The sequence below is a fragment of the Heterodontus francisci genome, chromosome 1 (genome assembly GCF_036365525.1).
Source record: "Heterodontus francisci isolate sHetFra1 chromosome 1, sHetFra1.hap1, whole genome shotgun sequence".
Lineage (NCBI taxonomy): Eukaryota > Metazoa > Chordata > Chondrichthyes > Heterodontiformes > Heterodontidae > Heterodontus > Heterodontus francisci.
The window spans coordinates 38,056,483-38,084,180 of NC_090371.1; the positions used below are offsets into that span (position 1 = coordinate 38,056,483).

At 43.5% G+C, this 27,698-nt stretch overlaps 1 protein-coding gene across 1 annotated transcript in view; it reads left to right on the forward strand.

Annotated features, from left to right (window-relative positions):
• LOC137376078 (E3 ubiquitin-protein ligase TRIM39-like) overlaps positions 1–27,698 on the forward strand; it is an 86,538-nt gene that overhangs the window by 53,493 nt on the left and 5,347 nt on the right. Inside the window, exon 4 of the mRNA XM_068044505.1 lies at positions 14,315–14,442. Within this exon, the coding sequence (XP_067900606.1) occupies positions 14,315–14,442 (128 nt within the window). The remainder of the gene's footprint in view (positions 1–14,314; positions 14,443–27,698) is intronic.

A 27,698-nucleotide genomic window follows, 5' to 3' on the forward strand; every position in this document is an offset into this window, starting at 1 on the left:
TCCCTCAAATGGCTCGGAACGCATACTGTCCATCCGACTGCTCACCACCTCTGGTCCAGTACACCTACTCAGCATCTATGCTCCAACACTTTGCTCCCCACCTGATGCTAAAGATCAGTTCTACGAGGAACTCCATAACATCATTAGCAGCATCCCCAACACCTATTCCTGCTGGGGGACTTTAATGCCAGGGTTGGGGCCGACCATGACTCATGGCCCTCCTGCCTTGGGCGCTATGGCGTTGGAAGGATGAATGAGAATGGGCAGAGGCTGCTTGAGTTGTGTACCTATCATAACCTCTGCATCACCAACTCGTTCTTTCACACTAAACCCTGTCACCAGGTTTCATGGAGGCACCCAAGATCGCGTCGTTGGCACCAGCTAGACCTCATTGTCACAAGGCGAGCCTCCTTAAACAGTGTTCAAATCACACGCAGCTTCCACAGTGCGGACTGCGACACCGACCACTCCCTGGTGTGCAGCAAGGTTAGACTCAGACCAAAGAAGTTGCATCATTCCAAGCAGAAGGGCCACCCGCGCATCAACACAAGCAGAATTTCTCACCCACAGCTGTTACAAAAATTTCTAAATTCCCTTGTGTCAGCCCTTCAAAACACTCCCACAGGGGATGCTGAGACCAAGTGGGCCCACATCAGAGACGCCATCTATGAGTCAGCTTTGACCACCTACGGCAAAAGTGCGAGGAGAAATGCAGACTGGTTTCAACCTCATAATGAAGAGCTGGAACCTGTCATAGCCGCTAAGCGCATTGCACTGTTGAACTACAAGAAAGCCCCCAGCGAGTTAACATCTGCAGCACTTAAAGCAGCCAGAAGCACTGCACAAAGAACAGCCAGGCGCTGCGCAAACGACTACTGGCAACACCTATGCAGTCATATTCAGCTGGCCTCAGACACCGGAAACATCAGAGGAATGTATGATGGCATTAAGAGAGCTCTTGGGCCAACCATCAAGAGGATCGCCCCCCTCAAATCTAAATAAGGGTACATAATCACTGACCAACGCAAACAACTGGACCGCTGGGTTGAGCACTGCCTAGAACTGTACTCCAGGGAGAATGTTGTCACTGAGACTGCCCTCAATGCAGCCCAGCCTCTACCAGTCATGGATGAGCTGGACATACAGCCAACCAAATCGGAACTCAGTGATGCCATTGATTCTCCAGCCAGCGGAAAAGCCACTGGGAAGGACAGCATTACCCCTGAAATAATCAAGAGTGCCAAGCCTGCTATACTCTCAGCACTACATGAACTGCTATGCCTGTGCTGGGACGAGGGAGCAGTACCCCAGGACATGCGCGATGCCAATATCATCACCCTCTATAAAAACAAGGGTGACCGTGGTGACTGCAACAACTACCGTGGAATCTCCCTGCTCAGCATAGTGGGGAAAGTCTTTGCTCGAGTCGCTCTAAACAGGCTCCAGAAGCTGGCCGAGCGCGTCTACCCTGAGGCACAGTGTGGCTTTCGTGCAGAGAGATCGACCGTTGACATGCTGTTCTCCCTTCGTCAGATACAGGAGAAATGCCGCGAACAACAGATGCACCTCCACATTGCTTTCATTGATCTCACCAAAGCCTTTGACCTCGTCAGCAGACGTGGTCTCTTCAGACTACTAGAAAAGATTGGATGCCCACCAAAGCTACTAAGTATCATCACCTCATTCCATGACAATATGAAAGGCACAATTCAACATGGTGGCTCCTCATCAGACCCCTTTCCTATCCTGAGTGGCATGAAACAGGGTTGTGTTCTCGCACCCACACTTTTTGGGATTTTCTTCTCCCTACTGCTTTCACATGCGTTCAAGTCCTCGGAAGAAGGAATTTTCCTCCACACAAGATCAGAGGGCAGGTTGTTCAACCTTGCCCGTCTAAAAGCGAAGTCCAAAGTACGGAAAGTCCTCATCAGGGAACTCCTCTTTGCTGACGATGCTGCATTAACATCTTACACTGAAGAGTGCCTGCAGAGTCTCATCGACAGGTTTGCGGCTGCCTGCAATGAATTTGGCCTAACCATCAGCCTCAAGAAAACGAACATCATGGGGCAGGACGTCAGAAATGCTCCATTCATCAATATTGGCGACCACGCTCTGGAAGTGGTTCAAGAGTTCACCTACCTAGGCTCAACTATCACCAGTAACCTGACTCTAGATGCAGAAATCAACAAGCGCATGGGAAAGGCTTCCACTGCTATGTCCAGACCGGCCAAGAGAGTGTGGGAAAATGGCGCACTGACACAGAACACAAAAGTCCGAGTGTATCAGGCCTGTGTCCTCAGTACCTTGCTCTATGGCAGCGAGGCCTGGACAACGTATGTCAGCCAAGAGCGACGTCTCAATTCATTCCATCTTCGCTGCCTCCGGAGAATACTTGGCATCAGGTGGCAGGACTGTATCTCCAACACAGAAGTCCTCGATGCGGCCAACATCCCCAGCTTATACACACTACTGAGTCAGTGGCGCTTGAGATGGCTTGGCCATGTGAGCTGCATGGAAAATGGCAGGATCCCCAAAGACACATTGTACAGCGAGCTCGCCACTGGTATTAGACCCACCGGCCGTCCATGTCTCCGCTTCAAAGACGTCTGCAAACGCAACAAGAAGTCCTGTGACATTGATCACAAGTCGTGGGAGTCAGTTGCCAGCGTTCGCCAGAGCTGGCGGACAGCCATAAAGGCGGGGCTAAAGTGTGGCGAGTCGAAGAGACTTAGCAGTTGGCAGGAAAAAAGACAGAGGCGTAAGGGAAGAGCCAACTGTGCAACAGCGCCGACAATCAAATTTTTCTGCAGCACCTGTGGAAGAGTCTGTCACTCTAGAATTGGCCTTTATAGCCACTCCAGGCGCTGCTCCACACACCACTGACCACCTCCAGGCGCTTACCCATTGTCTCTCGAGATAAGGAGGCCAAAGAAAGACTGCCTCACTGAAATATTTGGCCATTTGCTTCCAGCATCTGGTAGAATTGACAGAAGAGAATCCAACAAATGAATGGAGATCCAGTGTAACGGGTCCAGGTCCCATTTTCTGTCCCAACTGCAAGAATACTGCCAAAAGCTAGGAAAATATTCAGAAGAAAATTGACCCTACAGTTCGGTAGGACTAAATCAAACCCTCAAAGTATTTCAGCTCCAGCATATTGGTAGCATTTATTCTGCAGTATATTCCTGAATGATAACGCTTGCCATATATATCTATATATATATATATCTGCACTCCTGATTTTTACCTATTCTCTCTTTCTCTCTCCCCCCCCCCTTTATTTTGGCTACTCCTAGAAAAACAGCATCTCCAGTCTGATTGCATTAGTTCAGAATCCACCATAAACTTCATCCTTTCTTTCTCAGTGTGCTGACTCGCCTGCTGTGCATTTCCAGTATTTTCTATTTTTATTCTAGACATGTAGTATTAACGGATTTTCTTATAACATGCCAAGTTTGACATGGTTCATGTTTGAGTCATAATGTTGAATTTCTGCACAAAGTCCAAGGTTACTCATAGGCCATGTGGTATGTCATCAGCACCTTGTCCGTTAAAAGATATTATTTTGGGAGCGATACTTTTTCTGTTACTAATAATGGAGCAGGAAGATGGGGCCTTTGCCATGAACAGAAAAAACCAGAATAAATATGTTGCTCAATCAGGGGCACTCATTTCAGCAGTATAGCACCTTGCATCAATACCTGTGCAGCTAGACATTGTACTAATCAAGTGCCAGCTTGGCTTAGTTGGTGGCACTCTTACTGCTGCAGTTATGGATGCAAGCTCCATTCCTGGATTTGAGCGCATAATCTGGACTGACTCTTCAGGGGGTACTTTAACTCTATGCTCCCCATCCCCCACTACAGCCTGTCTGGCTTGGGCCAGTTAAAATGGAGTGGGAGAACTTGCCCACTACATTCCTGCCCTGGTCTGCCTGGCTCATAGAGTTATAGAGTTATACAGCACAGAAACAGGCTCTTCGGCCCATCGTGTCCGTGCTGGCCATCAAGCACCTGTCTATTCTAATCCCATTTTCCAGCACTTGGCCCATCGCCTTGTATGCTATGGTGTTTCAAGTGCTCATCTAAATACTTCTTAAATGCTGTGAGGGTTCCTGCCTCTGCTACCCTTTCAGACAGTGTGTTCCAGATTCCAACCACCCTCTGGGTGAAAAACTTTTTCCTCAAATCCCCTCTAAACCTCCTGCACCTTACCTTAAATCTATGACCCCTGGTTATTGACACCTCCACTAAGGGCAAAAGTTTCTTCCTGTCTACCCTATCTATGCCCCTCATAATTTTGTATACCTCAATCATGTCCCCCCTCAGCCTTTTCTGCTCTAAGGAAAACAACCCTAGCCTTTCCAGTCTCTCTTCATAGCTGAAATGCTCCAGCCCAGTCAACATCCTGGTGAATCTCCTCTGCACCCTCTCCAGTGTAATCACATCTTTCCTATGGTGTGGTGACCAGAACTGTACACAGTACTCCAGCTGTGGCCTAACTAGGGTTTTCTACAGCTCCATCATAACCTCCCTTATTTTATATTCTATCCCTCGGCTAATAAAGGCAAGTATCCCATATGCCTTCCTATTCACCTTATCTACCTGTGCTGCTGCCTTCAGTGATCTATGGACAAGTGCACCAAGTTCCCTCTGACCCTTTGTACTTGCCAGGGTCCTACCATCCATTGTATATTCCCTTGCCTTGTTAATCCTCCCAAAATGTATCACCTCACACTTCTCAGGATTAAATTCCATTTGCCACTGCTCTGCCCATCTTACCAGCCCATGTATATCGTCCTGTAATCTAAGGCTTTCCTCCTCACCTTACGACGTCACCAATTTAATTTGTAGGTGGCAAGGACGCTTGCCCGAAACCAACAGGGCCCTTTGTAAATATGCAGAACAGGCTCCTAACACATCAACCGGGTCCAGCTGCTTTTATTGCCTGAGACCTGAGCAGGGCACCAGTGGTGGCTTCCCTGATAGGCCAAACCTGTCAGGAATGGGAGCCAGAGACAGAAGAAGCCATGGTAGTTTTTTTTGTAAGGTTCCTTATGGGCCAAGTGGTCACCTCCCCTGCCATGTACTCCTCTTCCCTGACTGCGATTCCCCTCCCTGAGCCTTCGCTGTCACTTCTCATTTGCCGAAGACCATTCCCAAACCTTCCTGGAAATGCCCTTCAAGTCGCGCTTGAATTTCTGACTCATCCAGAAAACAAATTCTTCACACCAAGGATTGTGAGAATGCCTTAGAAGGCAATCATGTAGAATATAATAAACTGCTGAAAAGGGTATTAAATACATAATTGAAAAGCAATATTAAGGAATATGGAGAAAGGAAAGGGAATCGGGACTACAAAGGTTGAGCTGCCATGGCTAACCAAATATGAACTGGTTCAATAGGCCAAATGATCAAGTCCTGCTCCTCTGCTGATCCATCAGTTAGCCATCTTGGCAGTGTCTTTTGGGGTTAGATAGATGTACTGAGTCAGACTGAGAGTAGAACCTACCAGTAATTTAAACTATGATCCTGATATAGCTCTCTTACCCACACTGCAGCTTTTGTCTAACATATTTGACATATGCTTCTTCCACAGGATAAAGCAGACATTAAAACACGGTAGGTCATTTGTTTTACGTTGAAGCATAAATGTATATAATTGACTGAAACAAAATTCAACTGTTCAGAAACAGTATGTACAAGCCTTTTGAAACAATTATTACCCACACAAGCTGTTTTGGTTGCAAAGTTCATTAACAAAATTGGCAGAAATGATTCATGCCTCATATTTAATGGTCATACCATTATCATTTAAAGACATAAGTTTAATAAAAGACATCAGAGAAAATATTTGGAGAATGTAAATAACTCTATGCAGAGCAGGCTGATGTCCATTTTAGGGACTGAGATGATTGAAGGCAAACTGTTAGCACATGATGTAACTAATACAATCTCTTTACTTAGTGGGGATAATTTTGACTTTGGTTTTAGACTGCACTGGATTTTACTGGCACAGACATGATGCACCAAGTGGCCTCTTTCTGTGCTATAAACTTTCTATGATTCTATGATACTCTTCATTGAAGTTTAATGGTGAGTAATATTGGGCAGTTTGTAAAACCAGCATTCCACCCGATCGCCTAGGTTTCCCACCCACTAAGTTAGATTAAAATTACCCCCAAAGAGAAGAACTTTTACATCCATTCATCAAGTAAATCAAAATTAGTAATTAACTTCCAGAACATTCCAGGCACTTGCAAATCTCCGCCAAACTACTATGAATATTAGAACTCCTCATATGATTGAAACAACAATAACTACATTCCCATCATCATATTTTCAGTGTTATTCCATGCCACAATCCTGCCTTACCTATTTAAATTTAACTTAAACCCAGCTCCCGCAAATTTGCCTTCCACTATTAGTAATGTTTGGGCTGAATTTTATTCAACCCTTGGAGACGGGGACGGAGGCGGGGATGGGGCATAAAATTGGGATGGGAGATGGCGGACCGTAATTCTGATGTTGTGACCTCCCATCCTAATTTTATCGATGGCGGCAAACAAGGAGGGCAGAAAGCAGACATCAACGCGGCAGGCAGGCAATTAAGGTAGTTAAGAGGCCTAGTGACAGAAATTTTATTCTCAGTTTTAAATTTTATTAACAGTACTCGGGAATTGCGGTTCTTCAGAGCCTCGCCTGGTTGAGGGAGGTGACATGGAGGTGGGAGCTCATAGCTGACTACAAAGGGAAGCCATCAGGTGAGGCAGCATTGACTGCCAGTCAGGGTGGAGAAGGGAGGGCATTGAGAATCAACTGAGGAGCGACGGCAAAGGTTCCAGCACTGGAAGCCATACGTGACAAGTGGGTGAAAGGTGGAGTGATGCAGGTGACAGTGAAGGCCTTGCACTTAGGGGAAGGCCACTTATCATGGGCTTCATTCATCCAGGCTTTGGGGATGCTGTTGAGGAGGAAGTGCAGCAGAGCAGGAGGGAGATCGATGCACCGGCAGCAGCACGGCAATGACCTGTGAGCACACAGGAGGGTCAGCATTGGCCTCCAGATGATGGAGAAGAATGCAGAGGGGAAAGGCAGCAGCCTCCTCCACACAGAAGAAACTACCCTCCAGAGAGGGTCCACTGGCCAAGACTCAACTTCCTGCAGGTGACCGAGAAACAATGCCAATGAAGTCTCCACCTCCCCAGGGAGGCCATTACTGACCTATGCACAATGATGCAGGATGAGCTGAGCCCTAGGAGACTTGGCAGAAATCCAATACCAGTGGCGCTTGAAGATCATTGTGGCACTGAATCTCTATGACTCTGGATCATTCCAGGGATCCACTGGCAACATGTGTGTGATCTCACAGTCATCAGTGCATCAAGGAGGTCACTAATACCCTTTTAAGGAGGGCCGGCGACTATGTGCGCTTCTGCACAAATCCCAAAAGTCAATCTGAGAGGTCCATCGGGTTCAGGGCCATTGCTGGATTCCCCCAGGTGCAGGGTGTCATCGACTGCCACATGTGGCCATCAAGGCTCCTGTACACCAGTCAGCAGACCTCATAAACAGGAAGGGCTTCCAATGTCTTAATGTACAACGTGTCTGTGAGCACTGTAAGTTGACTCAGCAGGTCTGTGCATGCTTCCCGAAAGCGGCAATCCAAGCGCCAGAGCTTTTTTTATTCTTTCATGGGATGTGGATGTCACTGGCAAGGCCAGCATTTTTTGCCCATCCCTAATTGCCCTTGACAACTGAGTGGCTTGCTGGGCCATTTCAGAGGTGAGTTCAGACATTGCACATTGCTGTGGGTCTAGGTAAGGACAGCAAATTTCCCTCCCTAAAGGACATTAGTAAACCAGATGGGTTTTTACGACAATCAATGGCAGTTTCATAGTCACCATTACAGAGACTAGCTTTCAATTCCAGATTTTTATTAATTAAGTGAACTTATTAATTAATTGAATTGAAATTCCACCAACTGCCCTGGTGAGATTTGAACCCATGTCCCCAGGGAATTAGCCTGGCCCTCTGGATTGCTAAGTCAGAGGATCACACGACAAGTTATGCAGTCCACCCAATTTTCTGTCCATTGAAATGATCCAGGCAGGCTTTGCAGCAGGCATGCAGACTTCCATTCCCAATGTTCTGTTACGTCTCCTTGTCTACATTTCTCTGCTTTGGGGGTCCAAAGGTGTTACCGATTAAATATAGTGGCCGTTCAGCCTCTGCTAAAGCGTTCCTAAAATGCAGCTGACGGGTTAACAAAGTCTTCGCTTTCTGTGAAAAATATGGTTAAATTGCCTTAATATGTTACAGAAAGAAAGGGTCATTCAATGTAGATACATTAACCACCCACCACCCCCAGCTCCTCATGTTAGTATCAGTTTGTTGCATCTATTTTAAATTAACTGGATGATGGTTCAAGATTATAAGGAAGTATTTCTCTGCAGTAATAACTTTCATAATCAATTCTATACAGATCAGAATACAATCAGTTTAACAATAACAGGCATGCACTACACATCTGTTGGGTCCATTAGTCACTGAGTATCATGTAATCCCATATTTCTAATTGCACATAATGATATCATACTCCCAAGAGCCTCAGCTGGGAATTTGGCCAAGAGCATATCTTGGATATAGTTTAACTTCCTTCGTGAAATCATGGGCTTGTCTGTGTAACCTACGTTACGATTTACCAAATAAGGCTTAAAATTCCTTTATTTGAGTCATAAAAATTACCAATCGTAGATTCTGAGTCCAACTTTCCTTTGCAACATGAATATCCCTCAAGTATTCAGCACCCTATCTACAGTGATGAATCCTAGTTTCTTATGAGGTAAAGTCTCCTCAAATACTACAATGAGAAAAGGCCACTTAAACTAGCTGAGCCTCTTGCTGCCACTCCCGGGTGAACTTTCCTGTTCAAGAGTTACACCAGTTTTTGGTGACTGACAGCTTATGGTGACTGAAAAAGCTTGGCAGTTAACTGTTAGTCACCATAAACTGGTGCATTCTCTATGGCAATGTCTCTATCAATCAGAGTCCACTTGCCAACCAATCACCACTCTCTTCTCATAGTATAAATTTGTTGCTTCCCTCACATTGGTATTCTTGTGAATTGTCCTGATGAGTGCAAGAGGAAAAGCTTCAACAAAATGTCTCTGTTTCCAGCAGTACTGAAGCTATTTTTCATGCAAAAAGTAGTGGAATTCTGCAACTTTCTCCCCCAAAAAGACAGTGGATGTTGGGTCAATGGAACTTTTTAAGAATGGGATTGAGTTCGAGATTTTTGGGCGGGGGTTAAGGTAGCAAGGACATATGGAGCAAATGGAGTTGAGGTGCAGATCAGCCATGATTTAATTAAATGCTGGAACAGGCTTGAGGGGCTGAGTGACTTGCTTTTGTTCCTATGCTCTTATGAAATGACAGAAGCAGCAATAGTGTGAAGTAGAAGTGTAGATGGCAACATTCAAATTTAGAAACAACTGCTAGTGTGGTTGGGGAAGTTTTAAACTAAAATGGCAGGGGGATGGGAAGCTTTGCAAGGAATCAGAGGAGGGGGGATCAAGGACAAGAACAAAAGACAGTAAAGGGACTAAGAAAAGTGACAGGCAGAGAAATCAAGGGCCATAATCAAACAGGGCCACAGTGCAAAATAGTGGGGAGGGGACAGGTAATGTTAAAAAGACAAGCCTTACGGCTTTGTGCCTTAATGCGCAGAGCATTTGCAATAAAGTGGATGAATTAATCACACAAATAGGTGTAAATGGGTATGATATAGTCGGGATTATGGAGACATGGCTGCAGGGTGACCAGGGATGGGAAATGAACATCCTGGGGTATTCAGTATTTAGGAAGGACAGACAAAAAGTAAAAGGCGGTGGAGTTGCATTGCTGGTTAAAGAGGAAATTAACGCAATAGTGAGGAAGGATATTAGCTCCGACGATGTGGAATCAGTATGGGCAGAGCTGCGAAACACTAACGGTCAAAAAACATTAGTGTGGGTTTTATAAAGACCCCCAAACAGTAGTGGTAATGTTGGGAATGGCATTAAACAGAAAATTAGAGACGCATGCGATAAAGGAACATTTGTAATTATGGGTGATTTTAATCTGCATATAGATTGGGCAAATCAAATTAGTCACAATATCGTAGAGGAGGAATTCATGGAGTGCTTACGGGATGGTTTTCTGGATCAATACATTGAGGAACCAACTAGAGAACAGGCCGTCCTACACTGGGTATTGTGTAATGAGAGGAATAATTGACAATCTAGTTGTGTGAGACCCCTTGGGGATAAGCGACCATAATATGATAGAATTCTTCATCAAGATGGAGAGTGATGTAGGTGATTCTGAGACTAGGGTCCTGAATCTTAACAAAGGAAACGACGAAGGTATGAGGCACGAGTTGGCTATGATGGATTGGGAAACGTTACTTAAAGGGATGACGGTGGAAAGGCAATGGCAACCAGTCATAGAGTGCATGGATGAACTGCAACAATTGTTTATTCCTGTCTGGCACAAAAGTAAAACGGGAAAGGTAGCCAAACCATGGCTTACAAGGGAAATTAGAGATAGCATTAGATCCAAGGAAGAGGCATACAAATTCTCCAGAAAAAAAACAGACCTGAGGATTGGGAGCAGTTTAGAATTCAGCAAAAGAGGACCAAGGGATTGATTAAGAAGGGGAAAATAGAGTATGAGAGTAAGCTTGCGGGGTACATAAAAACTGACTATAAAAGTTTCTATAAGTATTTAAAGAGAAAAAGATTGGTGAAGACAAATGTAGGGTAGCTAATGTAACCCCACTATTTAAAAAGGGAGGTAGAGAGAAAACAGGGAACTATAGACCAGTCAGCCTGACATCGGTAGTGGGGAAAATTCTAGAGTCCATTATCAAAGATTTTATAGCAGAGCACTTGGAGAACAGTGGTAGAATCGGACAGAGTCAGCATGGATTTGCGAAAGGGAAATCATGCTTGACAAATCTACTAGAATTCTTTGAGGATGTAACTAGTAGAATTGATGAGGGGGAGTCAGTGGATGTGGTTTATTTGGACTTTCAGAAGGCTTTCGACAAAGTCCCACATAAGAGATTAGCATGTAAAATTAAAGCATGGGATTGGGGATAGTTATTGCAATGGATAGAAAATTGGTTGGCAGACAGGAAACAAAGAGTAGGAATAAACGGTCTTTTTCCGAATGGCAGGCATTGACTAGTGGGGTACCGCAGGGATCGGTGTTAGGACTGCAGCTATTCACAATATACATTAATGATTTAGATGAGGGAACTAAATGTAATATCTCCAAATTTACAGATGACACAAAACTGGGTGGGAGGGTGAGTTGTGAGGAGGATGCAGAGAGGCTTCAGGGTGATTTGGACAAGTTGAGTGAGTGGGCAAATGCATGGCAGATGCAGTATAATGTGGATAAATGTGAGGTTATCCATTTTGGTAGCAAAAACAGGAAGGCAGATTATTATCTGAAGGGTTATAAACTGAGAGAGGGGAATATACAAAGAAACCTGGGTGTTCTCGTACACCAGTCGCTGAAGGTAAGCATGCAGGTGCAGCAGGTAGTAAAAAGGGAAAATGGCATGTTAGCCTTCATAGCAAGAGGATTCGGGTACAGGAGCAGGGATGTCTTGCTGCAATTATACAGGGCCTTGGTGAGGCCACACCTGGAATATTGTGTGCAGCTTTGGTCTCCTTATCTGAGGAAGGATGTTCTTGCTTTAGAGGGAGCGCAGTGAAGGTTTATCAGACTGATTCCTGGGATGGCGAGACTGATGTATGAGGAGAGATTGAGTCGGTTAGGATTATATTCGCTGGAGTTCAGAAGGGTGAGGGGGGGAGCTCATAGAAACCTATAGAATTCTAACAGGACTTGACAGTTTAGATGCAGGAAGGATGTTCCCGATGGTGGGGGAGTCCAGAACCGAGGTCATCGTCTAAGGATACAGGGTAAATCTTTCAGGACTGAGATGAGGAGAAATTTCTTCACCACAGAGAGTGGTGAGCCTGTGGAATTCGCTACCACAGAAAGCAGTTGAGGCCAAAATATTGTATGTTTTCAAGAAGGAGTTAGATATAACTCTTGGGGCGAAAGGGATCAAAGGATATGGGGGAAAGCGGGAACAGGTTACTAAGTTGGATGATCAGCAATGATCATAATGAATGGCGGAGCAGGCTCGAAGGGCCGAATGGCTTACTCCTGCTCCTATTTTCTATGTTTCTATGGTCCCGGTGATAGACTGGTTGTGAAGTTCAGCTTGTTAAACATGGCACAACAGTTGATAAAGTAGATGGCTCCAATCTTGGTGGGACTTGGTTACACTTTAAGCTTGAGAAGGCTACTTTTTCTAAGCTGAAGACTGAAAACCAGAGCAACTTCACTGCATAATGCTTCCTGCATAGCCATGGACTACCTCGACAAAAGACAAAGCGCTTACCTTCCAACCAGGGATCAGAAGCACTTAAGTCTCTATACCATAAGAAGCACAGATACGTGACTGGATGTACCTCACCCTCCATGAGAGCAAAGGGATCAGTTATGTACCCACCTTAACATGTATTCCAAAGACCTCATCATAACCCATCTAAAAAACCATATTGATCATATTTACCATACTATGAAAAATAAGAAGATAAATTCCAGTTTCCTTTGCTTTGAGTGGGAAAACTGTGATTGAAGAGAACATGAGTTAGAGTTTAGGGTACAGGATTGCAACTCCAATTCCTTGCTTGGAGTGTAGGATTTAATAATATTAACATTTTTCAAACTATTTTATTCCTGTTAACTAGCCTTTAAAATTTACCAAATACTAATCACTTTATATTAACGATTTTGACTTGGGAACTGAAAATGCAATTTTAAAATATGTAGATTGCATCAAATTGGGGGCTGTAGTTAACACAAAGGCAAAATGCAACAAAATACAAGAAGATATTGCTAAACGTGCAGAATGGACTTGTTATTGGCGAAAAATGGCCACATACTGCTTGGATAATAAGACAGCAAATGGGGTAGAGGAGCAAAGGGTTTGAGGGGTACATGTTGATAAATCATTAAAAGTAGTGATGCAGGATAATAAGTTCATTTATAAAAAGCAAACCAAGCACTAGGATTCATTGCTAGAAGAATAGAATTGAAAGGCAGAATAGTTGTGTTAAACTTGAAATGAACCTTGATTAGACCACACCTGGAGTACTGCGTATGGTTCGAGTCTCCATACTATAAAAAGGATATAGAGGCACTGAAGAAGATACAAAAATATTCACAAGGATTATACCAGAACTGAGAAGATATACTTACCAAGGAAGGTTGAACAAGCTCTTTTCTCTCGAAAAGAGAAGACTGATAGGTGACCTGATAGATGCCTTTAAGACAGTGGAAGGTTTAGACTGGGAAGACATAGAGAAAATGTTTCCACTTGTGGAGGAGTCTAAAACTAGAGATTATAAATATGAAATTGTGACTAATAAATCCAATAGGGAATTCAGGAGCAACTTCTTTACCCAACAGTGATAAGAATATGGAATGTGCCACCACAAGGAGTAGTTGAGGCGAACAGCATAGATCCATTTAAGGAAAAGCTAGATAAGCACAGGAGGGAGAAAGGAATAGAAGGATATGCTGATAAGGTTAGATGAAGAGAGGTGGGAAGAGGTTCATGTAGAACAACAATGCCATCATTGATTAATTTAGCTGAATAGCCTATTTCTGTACTGAAGACTCAATGTAACTCAATTATATGAAACTTCAAGTAATGAAGTTGACCCATACTTAGGAACAAAGGAACAAGAGTAGGCCATTCAGTCCCTTGAACTTGTTTTGCCATTCAGTTAGAGCATTGCTGATCTGTATCTTAACTCCATGCACCAGCTTGGGTTCTGTTACTCTTAATACCCTTGCCTAACAATAAAATCTATCAATATCATGTTCAAAATTTTTAATTGAACTATCCTCGTCAGCTTTTTGGGGGAGCGAGTTTCAGATTTCCATTCGTCTTTGTGTGAAGATCCTGACAGTACCCTTGAACACCCTAGGTAGGAAATTCCTCACCTTTTGATATTTCCTACCTGTACAATCTTCAGACTTTTATGACCCATGTTTAGTATTGGTAAATCACGACACCCATCTTTGTGGCATTTTGCTCTTTGGACTGAGGTTTCTCAAATTTTAAAAATACAAAATAATTGGTTGCATTTCATTCTGAGGTTTTTAAAAATACATATTTTATCTCACATCAGAAATGTTCTTTTGGAATTAATTTTTTTCTTTGCTTGCTATTAAATAAGTGCTCAACTTCTCCTGGAGAAGCCAATACCAAAAACCACAGCAATCAAGCTGGACGATATGGTTCTTTTCCTAAAGGAGACGGTCAGCACAACAGAAGGCAAAATGAGGGGTCTTCTGATTAAAAAGTGTAAGTTCAATTCTTATTTATTAATTCACCTAAATTAAACTTCCTTTGTGTTACAAGGTTTAAACATTTATTTATTTTAAGGAATTCGGGTTGTTTAATTGGTTTGTGTGTGAGAGTTAACACATGCACTAATTGTACATTAGAGTGATAATTTGGTAAGTTGATGTTAATGGACTGGTTATTAAATTTTTTCCATATAGCTTCTGGGGTATGTATTTGTAATGCATATTAGCATACAAACCCAGTGTTAATAATTGTGCCTGTTATGCACTGTTAAGCATCCGTTAAACTGTGATTAAAGTGAATGTGTACATTTATCCAGAATTTTCTTCATTCCCACCTAGTGTTACTTTATGCCATTTAACACTGGTGCAAAGACACTGGGAAAAGTGGCTCCCAACAGTGAGCAGAGAACATTGCCCAAAGGAGGGGAAGTTTGGTGAATTCTGTCGCTTGAGTATAGCACCAAGTATCACAATGCTTGGCATTTTCAAGGAGAATATGCAGCAGAAGACCACAGTCTGGTAGAAGCTGAACTCTTAGGACACATTGCTATCTAACTTACTGTGATTTCTGCCCATGTGTCACCTAGGTGGACGTCAGTGGGGAAAAGGTGGAATGTGTGGTTAGCTCAACGAATGATTCAGCAGGGCATTCCTTGTAGAAGTGGGTGATGCCAACAGTAGCATCTCTCATGCATATAATGGGGCCATGCAGGCTCTGGGCTCCACCATTACTTCTGCTTTGGAAAGGCTTGGAGACCTATTGTCCGTTTGCTGGGTAAACAGCAACTCAGCATTGACAAGGGAATGGAGTTGAATTTTACTGGCTCAGCGATATCCTGGTGGAACTGATAGTCCATCCCTTATGGAATGAAAACCAGCTGAGCTCAATAACTATTTAGGGGTGGTTTGATCGAGGGGTAGATATTGAGAAACTATTTCCTCTGGTGAGGGCGAATCAAGAACAAGGTGATATAATGCTTAAGTTAGAGCTAGGCCATTTTGGAGTAAAATCAAGATCAACATCAGCACCTTTAATATGGTAAAATGTCCCAACGCGCTTCATAAGAGCGCTATCAAACAAAATTTAACACTGAGCCGCATGCGGAGCTGTTAGGGCAGGTGACCAAAATCTTGGTTAAAGAGGTAGATTTTAAGGAGTGTCTTAAAAAAGGCAAGAGAGGTAGAGAGGCGGAAGGCACAGCCGTCATTGGTGGAGTGATAAAATTGCATATGTTCAAGAGGACAAAATTGGAAGAGTGCAGCTATCTCAGAGGATTGTAGGGCTGGATTACAGAGATAGGGAGGAGTACTTTTTTACACAAAGGGTGATAGAAATCTGGAATCTCCTCCAGAAGGCCATAAATGCTGGGTCAATTGGAACTTTCAGGAGTGAGATTGAGAGATTTTTTGTAGGCAAGGGTAACAAGAGGCATGGAGCTTTGACGAGTTGGGGTGTAGAATAGCCATGATCAAACTGACTGTCCTGAGGGGCTGAATGGCCTACTTCTCTTACTATAACAAGCAGATTACTGGTCAGGTGGTGAAGAACAAAGCTTACTGATGATCTTAGACCTGGATCAGGTCCCTGAACCATTCCTGTAATGAGCCCCTCTGTTAAATGCATGGCATCGACATTCTGCAGTGTAGGTGGAGTGTGTGGTCACCTCAATGAATGCTTCAGCAGGGCCTTCCTTGTAGAAGTGGGTGATGCCATCAGTGGCATCTCTCATGCATATAGTGGGGCCATGCAAGCTCTGGGCTCCACCATCATCTGCTTTGAAAAGGCTCGGATACCAGTTGTCAGTTTGCAGGGGCAGTCATGCAATGAGAAGGAAACTCATTGTCCTCAGGATGACAACACATCTGGATCCTCATCACCCCATGAACTGTTGCCTGCCTGTTGCCAGAAAATCAGCTGCCCAATTCATACAGTCCGTAGCCGAGCTCAAGCACCCTTATCTGAACTGCAATCTTTCATCGCATATTCTGAAGCTACCAGGGTAGCACCCTTGTAGGAGTAGTAGAGTAGGTGAGAAAGCTCTTAAGGTAGGCACTATGACCTTTCAACAGACGGATAATTAATGTGTAGGCATTTGTATTAGCCAGTACAATGATGAACCTTTTTGAATACTTTGCAGGGGCAGAGCGTTCCTGTTGACCCTGCATAAATATCAATATTGGTCTTTGGCCAGATGTAATTTATTAGAGGATGTAAGGACTTGGACATGACTGCTAAGCAGAGGAGCTGGGATTGTTCAGCTAAAGTATGCTTCAATAAGCTGCTGCTAAGGAAGTTTAGCTGCAGGCAAGTGTATGAGCTCCCCTGTTCCCTCACTATCTTCTGCATCATCAGTATCATCTCCCTCAGCACATTGAAGGTCCTCATCCAGTAGTGTTTCCATGTGTTGTTCCTGTTGCAGTGCATAATAAGCAGTATACAGCAAGCCATTATCCTTCAGGGCTGTATTTGCAGGAAGCCACCAGATCTCCTGTTGAACCATGGATCTGGTTGCCTACAGAGCAAAGTGACGGTTCCTGAGAAGACTCATGAGTGAAATGTGTAGCGGGTAGCTCCCAAAGAGCCAACCTCTCACTTGCTATGCAGGGGTAAACGGTGCAGGGATTGAGGATTGCCACAAGATAACAACATCATGGCAGCTACCAGGAAAGAGGACACAGATCTGCATGCTGCCCTACTGGTAATCACAAACCAGTTGCATATTAATGGAGTGGATATTAATAGTGTGGTAGATAGTGAGGAGGATAGCTGTAGGCTGCAGGAAGATATTGATGGTCAGGTCAGATGGGCAGAGAAGTGGCAAATGGAATTCAACCTAGAAAGGTGTGAGGGATGCATTTGGGGAGGTGAAACAAAGCAAAAGAATACATGATTAATGCAAAAATACTGAGAAGTGTAGAGGAAGTGAGGGATCTTGGAGTGAATGTCCACAGATCCCTGAAGGTAGCAGGACAGGTTGATAAGGTGGTTAATAAGGCATATGGAATCCTTTCCTTTATTAGCCAGGTATAGAACCTAAGAGCAGGGAGGTTATGCTGGAAATGTATAACTCATTGGTTAGGCCACAACGTGAGTACTGTGTGCAGTTTGGGCCACTTCATTACAGAAAGGATATAATTGCACTAGAGAGGGTACAGAGGAGATTTGAGAGGATGTTGCCAGGACTGGAAAAATGCAGCTATGAGGAAAAATTGGATTGGTTGGAGTTGTTCTCCTTGGAACAGAGAAGGCTGAGGCGAGATCTGACTGAAATGTACAAAATTTTAGGGACCTGGATAGAGTGGAGGTGAAGGGTCTATTCACCTTAGCAGAGAGGGTAGAGATGAAGGGACATAGATTTAAAGTGATTGGTAGAAAAATTAGAGGGGAGATGAGGAAAAACTTTTTCATCCAGAGGGTGGTGATGGTCTGGAGCTCCCTGCCTGAAAGAGTAGTTGAGGCAGAGATCCTCAACTCATTCAAAAGGAGTCTGGATATGCACCTCAAATGCAGTAATCTGCAGGGCTACGGACCAAATGCTGGAATGTGGGATTAGAATAGGTGGATCGTATTTTGGTCGGCACAGACACGATGGGCCAAGTGGCCTCTTTCTGTACCTTAAACTTTCTATGATTCTATGAAGCTCTTGCATTTCATAAAAGCAGTTTGCTCATCTGAAGGAACCCTCAGGGCGATGTGGACTTCAGGAAGATCGCAATCTGTGCAAACCCAACAGCCTTATTCTGTTGTCTTTGGATGTCCATGGGGAAAGTAATGAAGGCCATGAAGTGAAAAAGTGTGTTACCAGAAGCTACTTAAGAATTCAACAGTGGTACAACCACTACTATCACTTTGAAATAGTCTAAATAACTATGAAAATATTATACAAGCAAAATGTCTCCCAAACATTTGTTGTGTTTGATCTGACAGCCCATGATAAGCTCTTTAAACACCACTGGAAATGCCTTCCTCCTGATCTGTACTGTCCAAAGATCTGTGGGAGGATTGAGGAAGTGATAGCAATGCTTGTGAAAAGAAAGAAAAACAAAGACTTCCATTTATATAGCGCTTTTCATGAATACTGGACATCTCAAAGTGCTTTACAGCCAATGAAGTACTTTTGAAGTGTAATCACTGTTGGAATGTAGGAAACACAACAGCCAATTTGTGCACAGCAAGGTCCCACAAACGGCAATGTGATAATGAACAGATAAGCTGTCTTTGTGATGTTGATTGAGGGACATATGTTGGCCAAGACACTAGGGTTAACTCCCCTGCTCTTCTTTGAAATAATGCCATGGGATCTTTCATGTCCACCTGTGGGGGCAGACGGGACCTCGATTTAATGTCCCATCCAAAAGATGGTACCTCCAGCAGTGCAGCACTTCCTCAATACTACACTGAAGTGTCAGCCTTGATTTTTGTGTTCAAGTCTTGGAGTTGGACTTGAACCTGGAACCTTGTGACTCAGAGGCAAGACTGCAGTGGAGACACAAATGGCTCTGGGCCCTGACAGCATTAGTTGACACCTGTATACAAACGTTAATGAGTTTCCCACCAAATGCAGGATCGCTAAGTTCAGATCCACCTGGAAATCAGAAGATTGTGCTGTTACGGACAGGTGGGCAGTGGTATGAGTGAGTTTCACTTTTCACCTCTCAACTGACCTCAGATCGTGTTTTAAAAATAGTGTTTTAGTCCCTGCGTGTTTTAAGGATCAAATAAATAGACAAATGACAGGTTTTCTCATAGGTTATAAAAGAATGATCAGTATTTATTTTACACAATAACTGAAAAATGTTCGCGATTTCATCCACTCACACATTCACACACGCACATGAAAAGATAGAGAGAGTAGAGTGATAGCATGCAGCTGGAGTCCAATTCTGGTGAGAAAGTTCATTATTTTAAGAAAACCTTTAGAAGCTTTTTGGGAGGAAATCTTTCAACAGTGAAGGCCTGAAAATTCTTTGCCTTGACAAGGATGAAGTGTTGCAGGCTCCTCTTTGTTCAGACTCTATCCGAAGTTGATGGTGGAAATCCAGGTTCACTCTCACAGGTGAGGGATTTCTGAAGTAACCTTGTTCCATGTTGATGTCTGAATGTGGTTCATTCTGACGAATAGGTGCTACTTCACATCTATTATTTTATACTTGGCTGCGGAGTCAGTCTGTCTACAACAGTCTTTGGTAGCTCCATTCCTGAAGATAGGAATTGTTTGCATGGAATGGGCTGTTTTACATTTCGATGTGTTTTCCCCAAAGCTAATTCAGATGTAGATAATGGGTTTCGTCTCGAATAGACAAACATGTTTATTGACCGCATGGGAGGAGTCATCTGACCTCAACTCCATTTTTTGTAGCACAAATGTGTCTATTTTCTTGTGGTTCAGTTCAACAGTTAACTTTTATTTCATAATTCCTCCAATCCATTTCATATTTCCTCACTGTTCCCTTTGTTAGCATGACAGTGCCTAAAAACAATGAGGTGAAAATTGGTCCCAAGGAGTTTATTTTTCAACAGTGAAGCACAGTGAAATAGATTATGTTTCTTAAATCAAGTTGAGTGATTCTAATTCCAGGAGAGTGAGAATTTCCAGATTTGTTACAGTAGTAACAAGTTATTTTTTATTCTTTCATTGGATGTGGGCGTTGCTGGCAAGGCCGGCATTTGTTTTCCCATCCCTAATTGCCCTTGAGAAGGTGGTATTGAGGTGCAGGTGCACCAACAGTGCTGTTAGGAAGGGTGCTCCAGAATTTTGATCCAGCGACAGTGAAGGAACAAAGAACAAAAGAACAAAGAAAATTACAGCACAGGAACAGGCCCTTCGGCCCTCCAAGCCTGCGCCGATCCAGATCCTCTATCTAAACATGTTGCCTATTTTCTAAGGGTCTGTATCTCTTTTCTTCCTGCCCATTCATGTATCTGTCTAGATACATCTTAAAAGACGCCATCGTGCCCGCATCTACCACCTCCGCTGGCAACGCGTTCTAGGCACCCACCACCCTCTGCGTAAAGAACTTTCCACGCATATCCCCCCCTAAACTTTTCCCCTTTCACTTTGAACTCGTGTCCTCTCGTAATTGAATCCCCCACTCTGGGAAAAAGCCTCTTGCTATCCACCCTGTCTATACCTCTCATGATTTTGTACACCTCAATCAGGTCCCCCCTCAACCTCCGTCTTTCTAATGAAAATAATCCTAATCTATTCAACCTCTCTTCATAGCTAGCGCCCTCCATACCAGGCAACATCCTGGTGAACCTCCTCTGCACCCTCTCCAAAGCATCTACATCCTTTTGGTAATGTGGCGACCAGAACTGCACGCAGTATTCCAAATGTGGCCGAACCAAAGTCCTATACAACTGTAACATGACCTGCCAACTCTTGTACTCAATACCCCGTCCGATGAAGGAAAGCATGCCGTATGCCTTCTTGACCACTCTATTTACCTGCGTTGCCACCTTCAGGGAACAGTGGACCTGAACACCCAAATCTCTCTGGACATCAATTTTCCCCAGGACTTTTCCATTTACTGTATAGTTCACTCTTGAATTGGATCTTCCAAAATGCATCACCTCGCATTTGCCCTGATTGAACTCCATCTGCCATTTCTCTGCCCAACTCTCCAATCTATCTATATTCTGCTGTATTCTCTGACAGTCCCCTTCACTATCTGCTACTCCACCAATCTTAGTGTCGTCTGCAAACTTGCTAATCAGTCCACCTATACTTTCCTCCAAATCATTAATGTATATCACAAACAACAGTGGTCCCAGCACGGATCCCTGTGGAACACCACTGGTCACACGTCTCCATTTTGAGAAACTCCCTTCTACTGCTACTCTCTGTCTCCTGTTGCCCAGCCAGTTCTTTATCCATCTAGCTAGTACACCTTGGACCCCATGCGCCTTCACTTTCTCCATCAGCCTGCCATGGGGAACCTTATCAAACGCCTTACTGAAGTCCATGTATATGACATCGACAGCCCTTCCCTCATCAACCAACTTTGTCACTTCCTCAAAGAATTCTATTAAGTTGGTAAGACATGACCTTCCCTGCACAAAACCATGTTGCCTATCACTGATAAGCCCATTTTCTTCCAAATGGGAATAGATCCTATCCCTCAGTATCTTCTCCAGCAGCTTCCCTACCACTGACGTCAGGCTCACCGGTCTATAATTACCTGGATTATCGCTGCTACCCTTCTTAAACAAGGGGACAACATTAGCAATTCTCCAGTCCTCCGGGACCTCACCCGTGTTTAAGGATGCTGCAAAGATATCTGTTAAGGCCCCAGCTATTTCCTCTCTCGCTTCCCTCAGTAACCTGGGATAGATCCCATCCGGACCTGGGGACTTGTCCACCTTAATGCCCTTTAGAATACCCAACACTTCCTCCCTCCTTATGCCGACTTGACCTAGAGTAATCAAACATCTGTTCCTAACCTCAACATCCGTCATGTCCCTCTCCTCGGTGAATACCGATGCAAAGTACTCGTTTAGAATCTCACCCATTTTCTCTCACTCCAAGCATAACATTCCTCCTTTGTCCTTTAGTGGGTCAATCCTTTCTCTAGTTACCCTCTTTCTCCTTATATATGAATAAAAGGCTTTGGGATTTTCTTTAATCCTGTTTGCTAAAGATATTTCATGACCCCTTTTAGCCCTCTTAATTCCTCGTTTCAGATTGGTCCTACATTCCCGATATTCTTTCAAAGCTTCGTCTTTCATCAGCCGCCTAGACCTTATGTATGCTTCTTTTTTCCTCTTAGCTAGTCTCACAATTTCACCTGTCATCCATGGTTCCCTAATCTTGCCATTTCTATCCCTCATTTTCACAGGAACATGTCTCTCCTGCACGCTAATCAGCCTCTCTTTAAAAGCCTCCCACATATCACATGTGGATTTACCTTCAAACAGCTGCTCCCAATCTACATTCCCCAGCTCCTGCCGAATTTTGGTATAGTTGGCCTTCCCCCAATTTAGCACTCTTCCTTTAGGACCACTCTCGTCTTTGTCCATGAGTATTTTAAAGCTTACGGAATTGTGATCACTATTCCCAAAGTAGTCCCCTACTGAAACTTCAAACACCTGGCCGGGCTCATTCCCCAACACCAGGTCCAGTATGGCCCCTTCCCGAGTTGGACTATTTACATACTGCTCTAGAAAACCCTCCTGGATGCTCCTTACAAATTCTGCTCCATCTAGACCTCTAACATTAAGTGAATCCCAGTCAATGTTGGGAAAATTAAAATCTCCTATCACCACCACCCTGTTGCTCCTACATCTTTCCATAATCTGTTTACATATTTGTACCTCTATCTCACGCTCGCTGTTGGGAGGCCTGTAGTACAGCCCCAACATTGTTACCGCACCCTTCCTATTTCTGAGTTCTGTCCATATTGCCTCACTGCTCGAGTCCTCCATAGTGCCCTCCTTCAGCACAGCTGTGATATCCTCTTTGACCAGTAATGCAACTCCTCCACCCCTTTTACCTCCCTCTCTATCCCGCCTGAAGCATCGATATCCTGGGATATTTAGTTGCCAATCATGCCCTTCCCTCAACCAAGTCTCAGTAATAGCAATAACCGTGATATAGTTCCAAGCCACGATGGTGAGTGGCTTGGAGGGGAACTTGCAGGTGGTGGTGTTCCCATGCATCTGCTGCCCTTGTTCTTCAGGTGGCAGAGGTCGGGGGTTTGGAAGGTGCTGTCGAAGGAGCCTTGGTGAGTTGTTGCAGGGTATCTTATAGATGGTACACACTGCTGCCACTGTACGTCAGTGGTGGAGGGAGTGAATATTTAAGTCGGTGGATGGGTGCCGATCATGTGGACTGATTTGTCCTGGAAGGTGTCAAGATTCTTGAGTATTGTTTGAGACACACTCATCAAGGCGGGTAGAGAGTATTCCATCATACTCCTGACTTGTGCCTTGTAGATGGTGGACAGACTTTGGGGAGTCAGGAGGTGGGTTACCCGGCTCAGAGTTCCCAATCTTTGACCTGCTCTAGTAGCCATGGTATTTATATTGCTGGTCCAGTTCGGTTTCTGGTCAATGGTAACCCCCAGGATGTTGATAGTAGATATAGATAAGGAAGGCCATTTGGCCCATTTAAATGCATCCATCCAGTAAGGCCTGATACTCCCCTCATCGTAAAATCCAAATAATTGCATGTTTTTCGCCCCCCCATTACTCTAGCCAGCTGATCATTCCATGTGTCAAGCACTATTTCAACTGCTTCCTGAGTTTCTGGTTTAAGCTTGTGTCTGCTGCTCCTAGTGTCACACAATTACCTTCTCTATGCAGTTCAACTAAGACTCCTCCTTTTGAAGGCTGAAAAGCCCAAGCTTCCCCCATCTTTCCTCATAGCTCAGTCTGGGGATCAGCCTGTGGCTCATCTAAATTGCAAAATATAATTGGATGAAGAACATCCGTTTCCCATTTGCTGCAGTGATTTGATATCCAGAAGGCAATCACAAATGCCACTGTAGAGTTCGCAGAAAAACTTTCTGTGTTAAGAAGAAGGAGAATGTTTTTTTTTCAAAATGTGAGCCATTTGCAATCAGCATTCTTGTCGGAAAGCGAGTAAGTAGCAGAAGGCAGACAGATGGTTGAGAAGTGAAACAGCTTCATTTTGTCTGTCAGTTGCCTCGTTGCTCTAACTAGCACTTTAACAAAGACCAGGTTGTTTGGCATTCCCAAAAAAGCTACCAGCTGAAAAATTGCCTTGTTGAATACTCTGTACCTCAGGAAAAACAATTGCAGGCCTCCCACGACAGTGTGGATTGGGTTACACATAGACTTGTCCACATGCTCAGCGTAGTATCAACATCTCTGTGCTGGATTACTGTTGGCTACACAATGCCAGCAACACATAACAAATCAGATCAGTCTCGCCAGACTCTTGTTAAATACAGTCAGATACCTGATTGAGGCCTAAATAGATTGAAAGTGAAAATGTTTTCTCTCTACAGCCATTTTATTTATTTCTGTTAATGGGGCCATTTTAGTGTGCAAAGCGTGTTTCTAGCCCGTGTTATACAATCACCTCCTGAACCATTTCGATAACATTACCCAAAATGCAACAAATTAAAGATCCATAAAGCTATGTATAGAAATGAAATGAAAAACCGTAAATGTTGAAAAGCTCAAACGAAAAGAGAAATGGCAAGTTTGTGGGATAACTTTGCCAAATATCCATTGACAACTGAGTCCTTTTCCTTTTCCAACGGTGCTAATTGACACCCACCTCATGGGTCACTGTTTAATGCTGTTTCTACTAGTTCACTGGATGTCCTCCACAGCTGCTGGAGTCTTCGACTTTCTGTTTTAATTTTGCTACCTTTGGTGCACCCCTTTTTATTTAGTTTGTCAATTTTAGTTGCAAATCAGTTTGGGTGCATCAACCATCCTCTATAAATATGAGTGGTGTCACCCTTTTATGAACAGGGCCAATTGCTTGCATCCTATTGGGGCCCAGTTTGCCTGGTTCCGCCTTTATATCAGTCTATTGCAAAATACATCACAGTTATCACATCACAGGCAAATGTTAAACACCAACAAGTGGGCTGAGAGTTTTCACTTGATTTCCATCCCAATGTCAACACAATCTGGGCAGAATCGACGGAAATAGCACGAGAGACCATGGAATTTAAAACATAAACAAGTTACGCCCACAACCATTTACGCTCAAGTTTCCACGATCATTGACGTTGGCTCAAAAGTCAATTCATCCGAAGCAGTCCCCACCCACAAAACTGACCATGCCCCCAGGTTGGTATGCCAAGTCTCTGCTGATTGGAAGGAGTGTACATCATATTGCGCCCAGAACCTGTGGTCACATTAATCCATCGTTAATTACTTTCAAGGTTAGTGAGCCTGTACAGAATTTGTGCTTTAATTTTATCCAACTTCACTGTTTTACTTTAACATTTACTCACCTTAAAACCCATCTGCCATTCCTTCGTCCATCATTTTTAATTAGTCCAGATCTTTTTGAAAACTGTTCTTTCCGCTTGCTCACTAAACTTGATATAATCAGTAAATGATTCTAATATCACAAAAAGTACAGTCTTCCAATTCTTTATTAAATGTTACTGACAACAAGGGACCAAAAAACCAAGCACTGCATACTCTACTGCTCTCTGTTCCCCATCAGGCAGAGCTATTTCCACTTATCACTGCCTTCTGCTTCCAAGTTTCAAGCCATTTTATGATCTCGCTGTTTAATTTGCTGTTGATTCTACAAGTCTTAATCGTCTGTAACATTGTCCCTTGTAGGCTTTAGGTTGATTGCCTTCTGAAAATCCAGGTAAATCGTATGTGCTGGAGAACTATCTTCCACTAGTTTATTTACTTTCCTGGATCATAGGTATTGCTTGAAAATCCATGTCTGACTGCTCTTCATGACTTCTGTGCACTTTAATTGAGTATTCAAAGCATTCTTTATAAAGCCTCAAGGAATTCTCCCCACTTTCAAGTTATGCTAACTGGTCTATAATTTCCAGTGAGTCTTAGCAGTATTATGCAATACAGCCCAATTTGTTCTGTCACTCTGCATTGGCACAAAGAACAATGCAGATGGAGTTTCACTTTAGTTTATACTTTAATGTCTTGGGATTAAGCTCAATGTGCTGAGACTAGAGGCTCCTGCCTTCAGGCATGTTTAGTCACCTTCACATCCTGTAATATGTGGTATTCCCAGAGAGGCAAGAGCTGCTGGCTTCTTTGCAGTCCATAAAGAAAAGCCTCATTTAAAGCTGCACTGCAACAGTATTGGTTGAAAAATGTTGCCTAAGAGAACCTAGGAACCAATTTCATTTCAAAGAATAATATAGACCGTTTGGCCCATTCCGGTTGTGTCGGCTCCCTGAAAGAGATATCCAATTAGGCCTATTCCCTTCCTGTATTCCAATAGTCCTGCAGATTGTTCATTTTTATGTATTTATCCAATTTCCTTTTGAAAGTTACTATTCAATCTGCTTCCACCAGCCTTTCAGCCAATGCATTCCAGATCATCATAACTCACTGCATTAAAAAGCAAATTCTCCATATCTCCTCCTCTGCTACTTTTGCCAATTATCTAAAATTTATAAGTTCTATTTTTGTCCTGTTAACACAGAGCAGGAACAGTGACATCAGCGGTTGGGGTTGCATTTCCAGTTCTCCCAATCGTCTGTTGTAACTCTGGAGAAACAACATTAATGATGTTTACGCCACTTTTCCCTCCACTCTTGGGTTTCCGTTGATCTTACACTGAAGCTATGGCAGACAGTCAGGAGGCGACCTGCAGAAATTCTTTCCATAGTTTCTTTGGAGTAAATTCACACATTTTTGGATACTTGGCTCCCTGGTTCATCATTCTGTACTCATGTTCCATCTAAAATTCTTTGTAGGTAAAAAATGCATGAAGCACTTCATTTTTAAAAATTCTTTCATGGGACGTGGGTCTGAGTGGCTTGCCAGTCCATTTCAGAGGGCAGTTAAGAGCCAAACACATTGCTGTGGGTCTGGAGTCACATGTAGGCCAGACCAGGTAAGGATGGCAGATTTCCTTCCCTAAACCAGATGGAATTTTATGATAATCGATGATAGCTTCATGGCACTATTACTGAGACTAACTTTCAATTCCAGATTTTTATTAATTAACTGAATTTAAATTCCACTAGCTGCTATGGTGGAATTTGAACCAGTGCCCCCAGAGGATTAGCCTGGGCCTCTGGATTACTATTCAGTGACATTACAATCTAAAGTCTCCCCTCACTACTCTAAGTTCTTCAATAATTCAGTGTAGCTATTAACTAATACAGTATCAACTGTTTAGTGGAAACATGAAAAGGATAAGATTCCAAACGGGCTCTCTCGGATTGGAACTTTGACCAGGAAAAGTGTGCACAGTTTCCTCACATGTGCTCCCAGTAGCCAAGGATCCATAACTTCTGTACTTGTTTGGAAAATTAACCCATGTTTATAAGTTGTATGCAGTTAGCAGATGCTTAGTCACTGATATAAACTGTGGGCTTTGTTAAGAATCCAGAATTTAGCATTTAAGTCTGCTGGTCTTTTTATTTTATGCTCACCAAGATGTGCAATGTTAATGCTGAGGAATGGAACCGCTAACATTTCGGGCATTCAGTGTCACCATCAAGCACACACTGGTTAGCTATTGCATGGTAAAATCCAAAACAGAATTCTCCTATTCAAAGAAAGGAAACTTGAATTTATGTTGTGCCTTTCACAACCTCTGTTTTCAA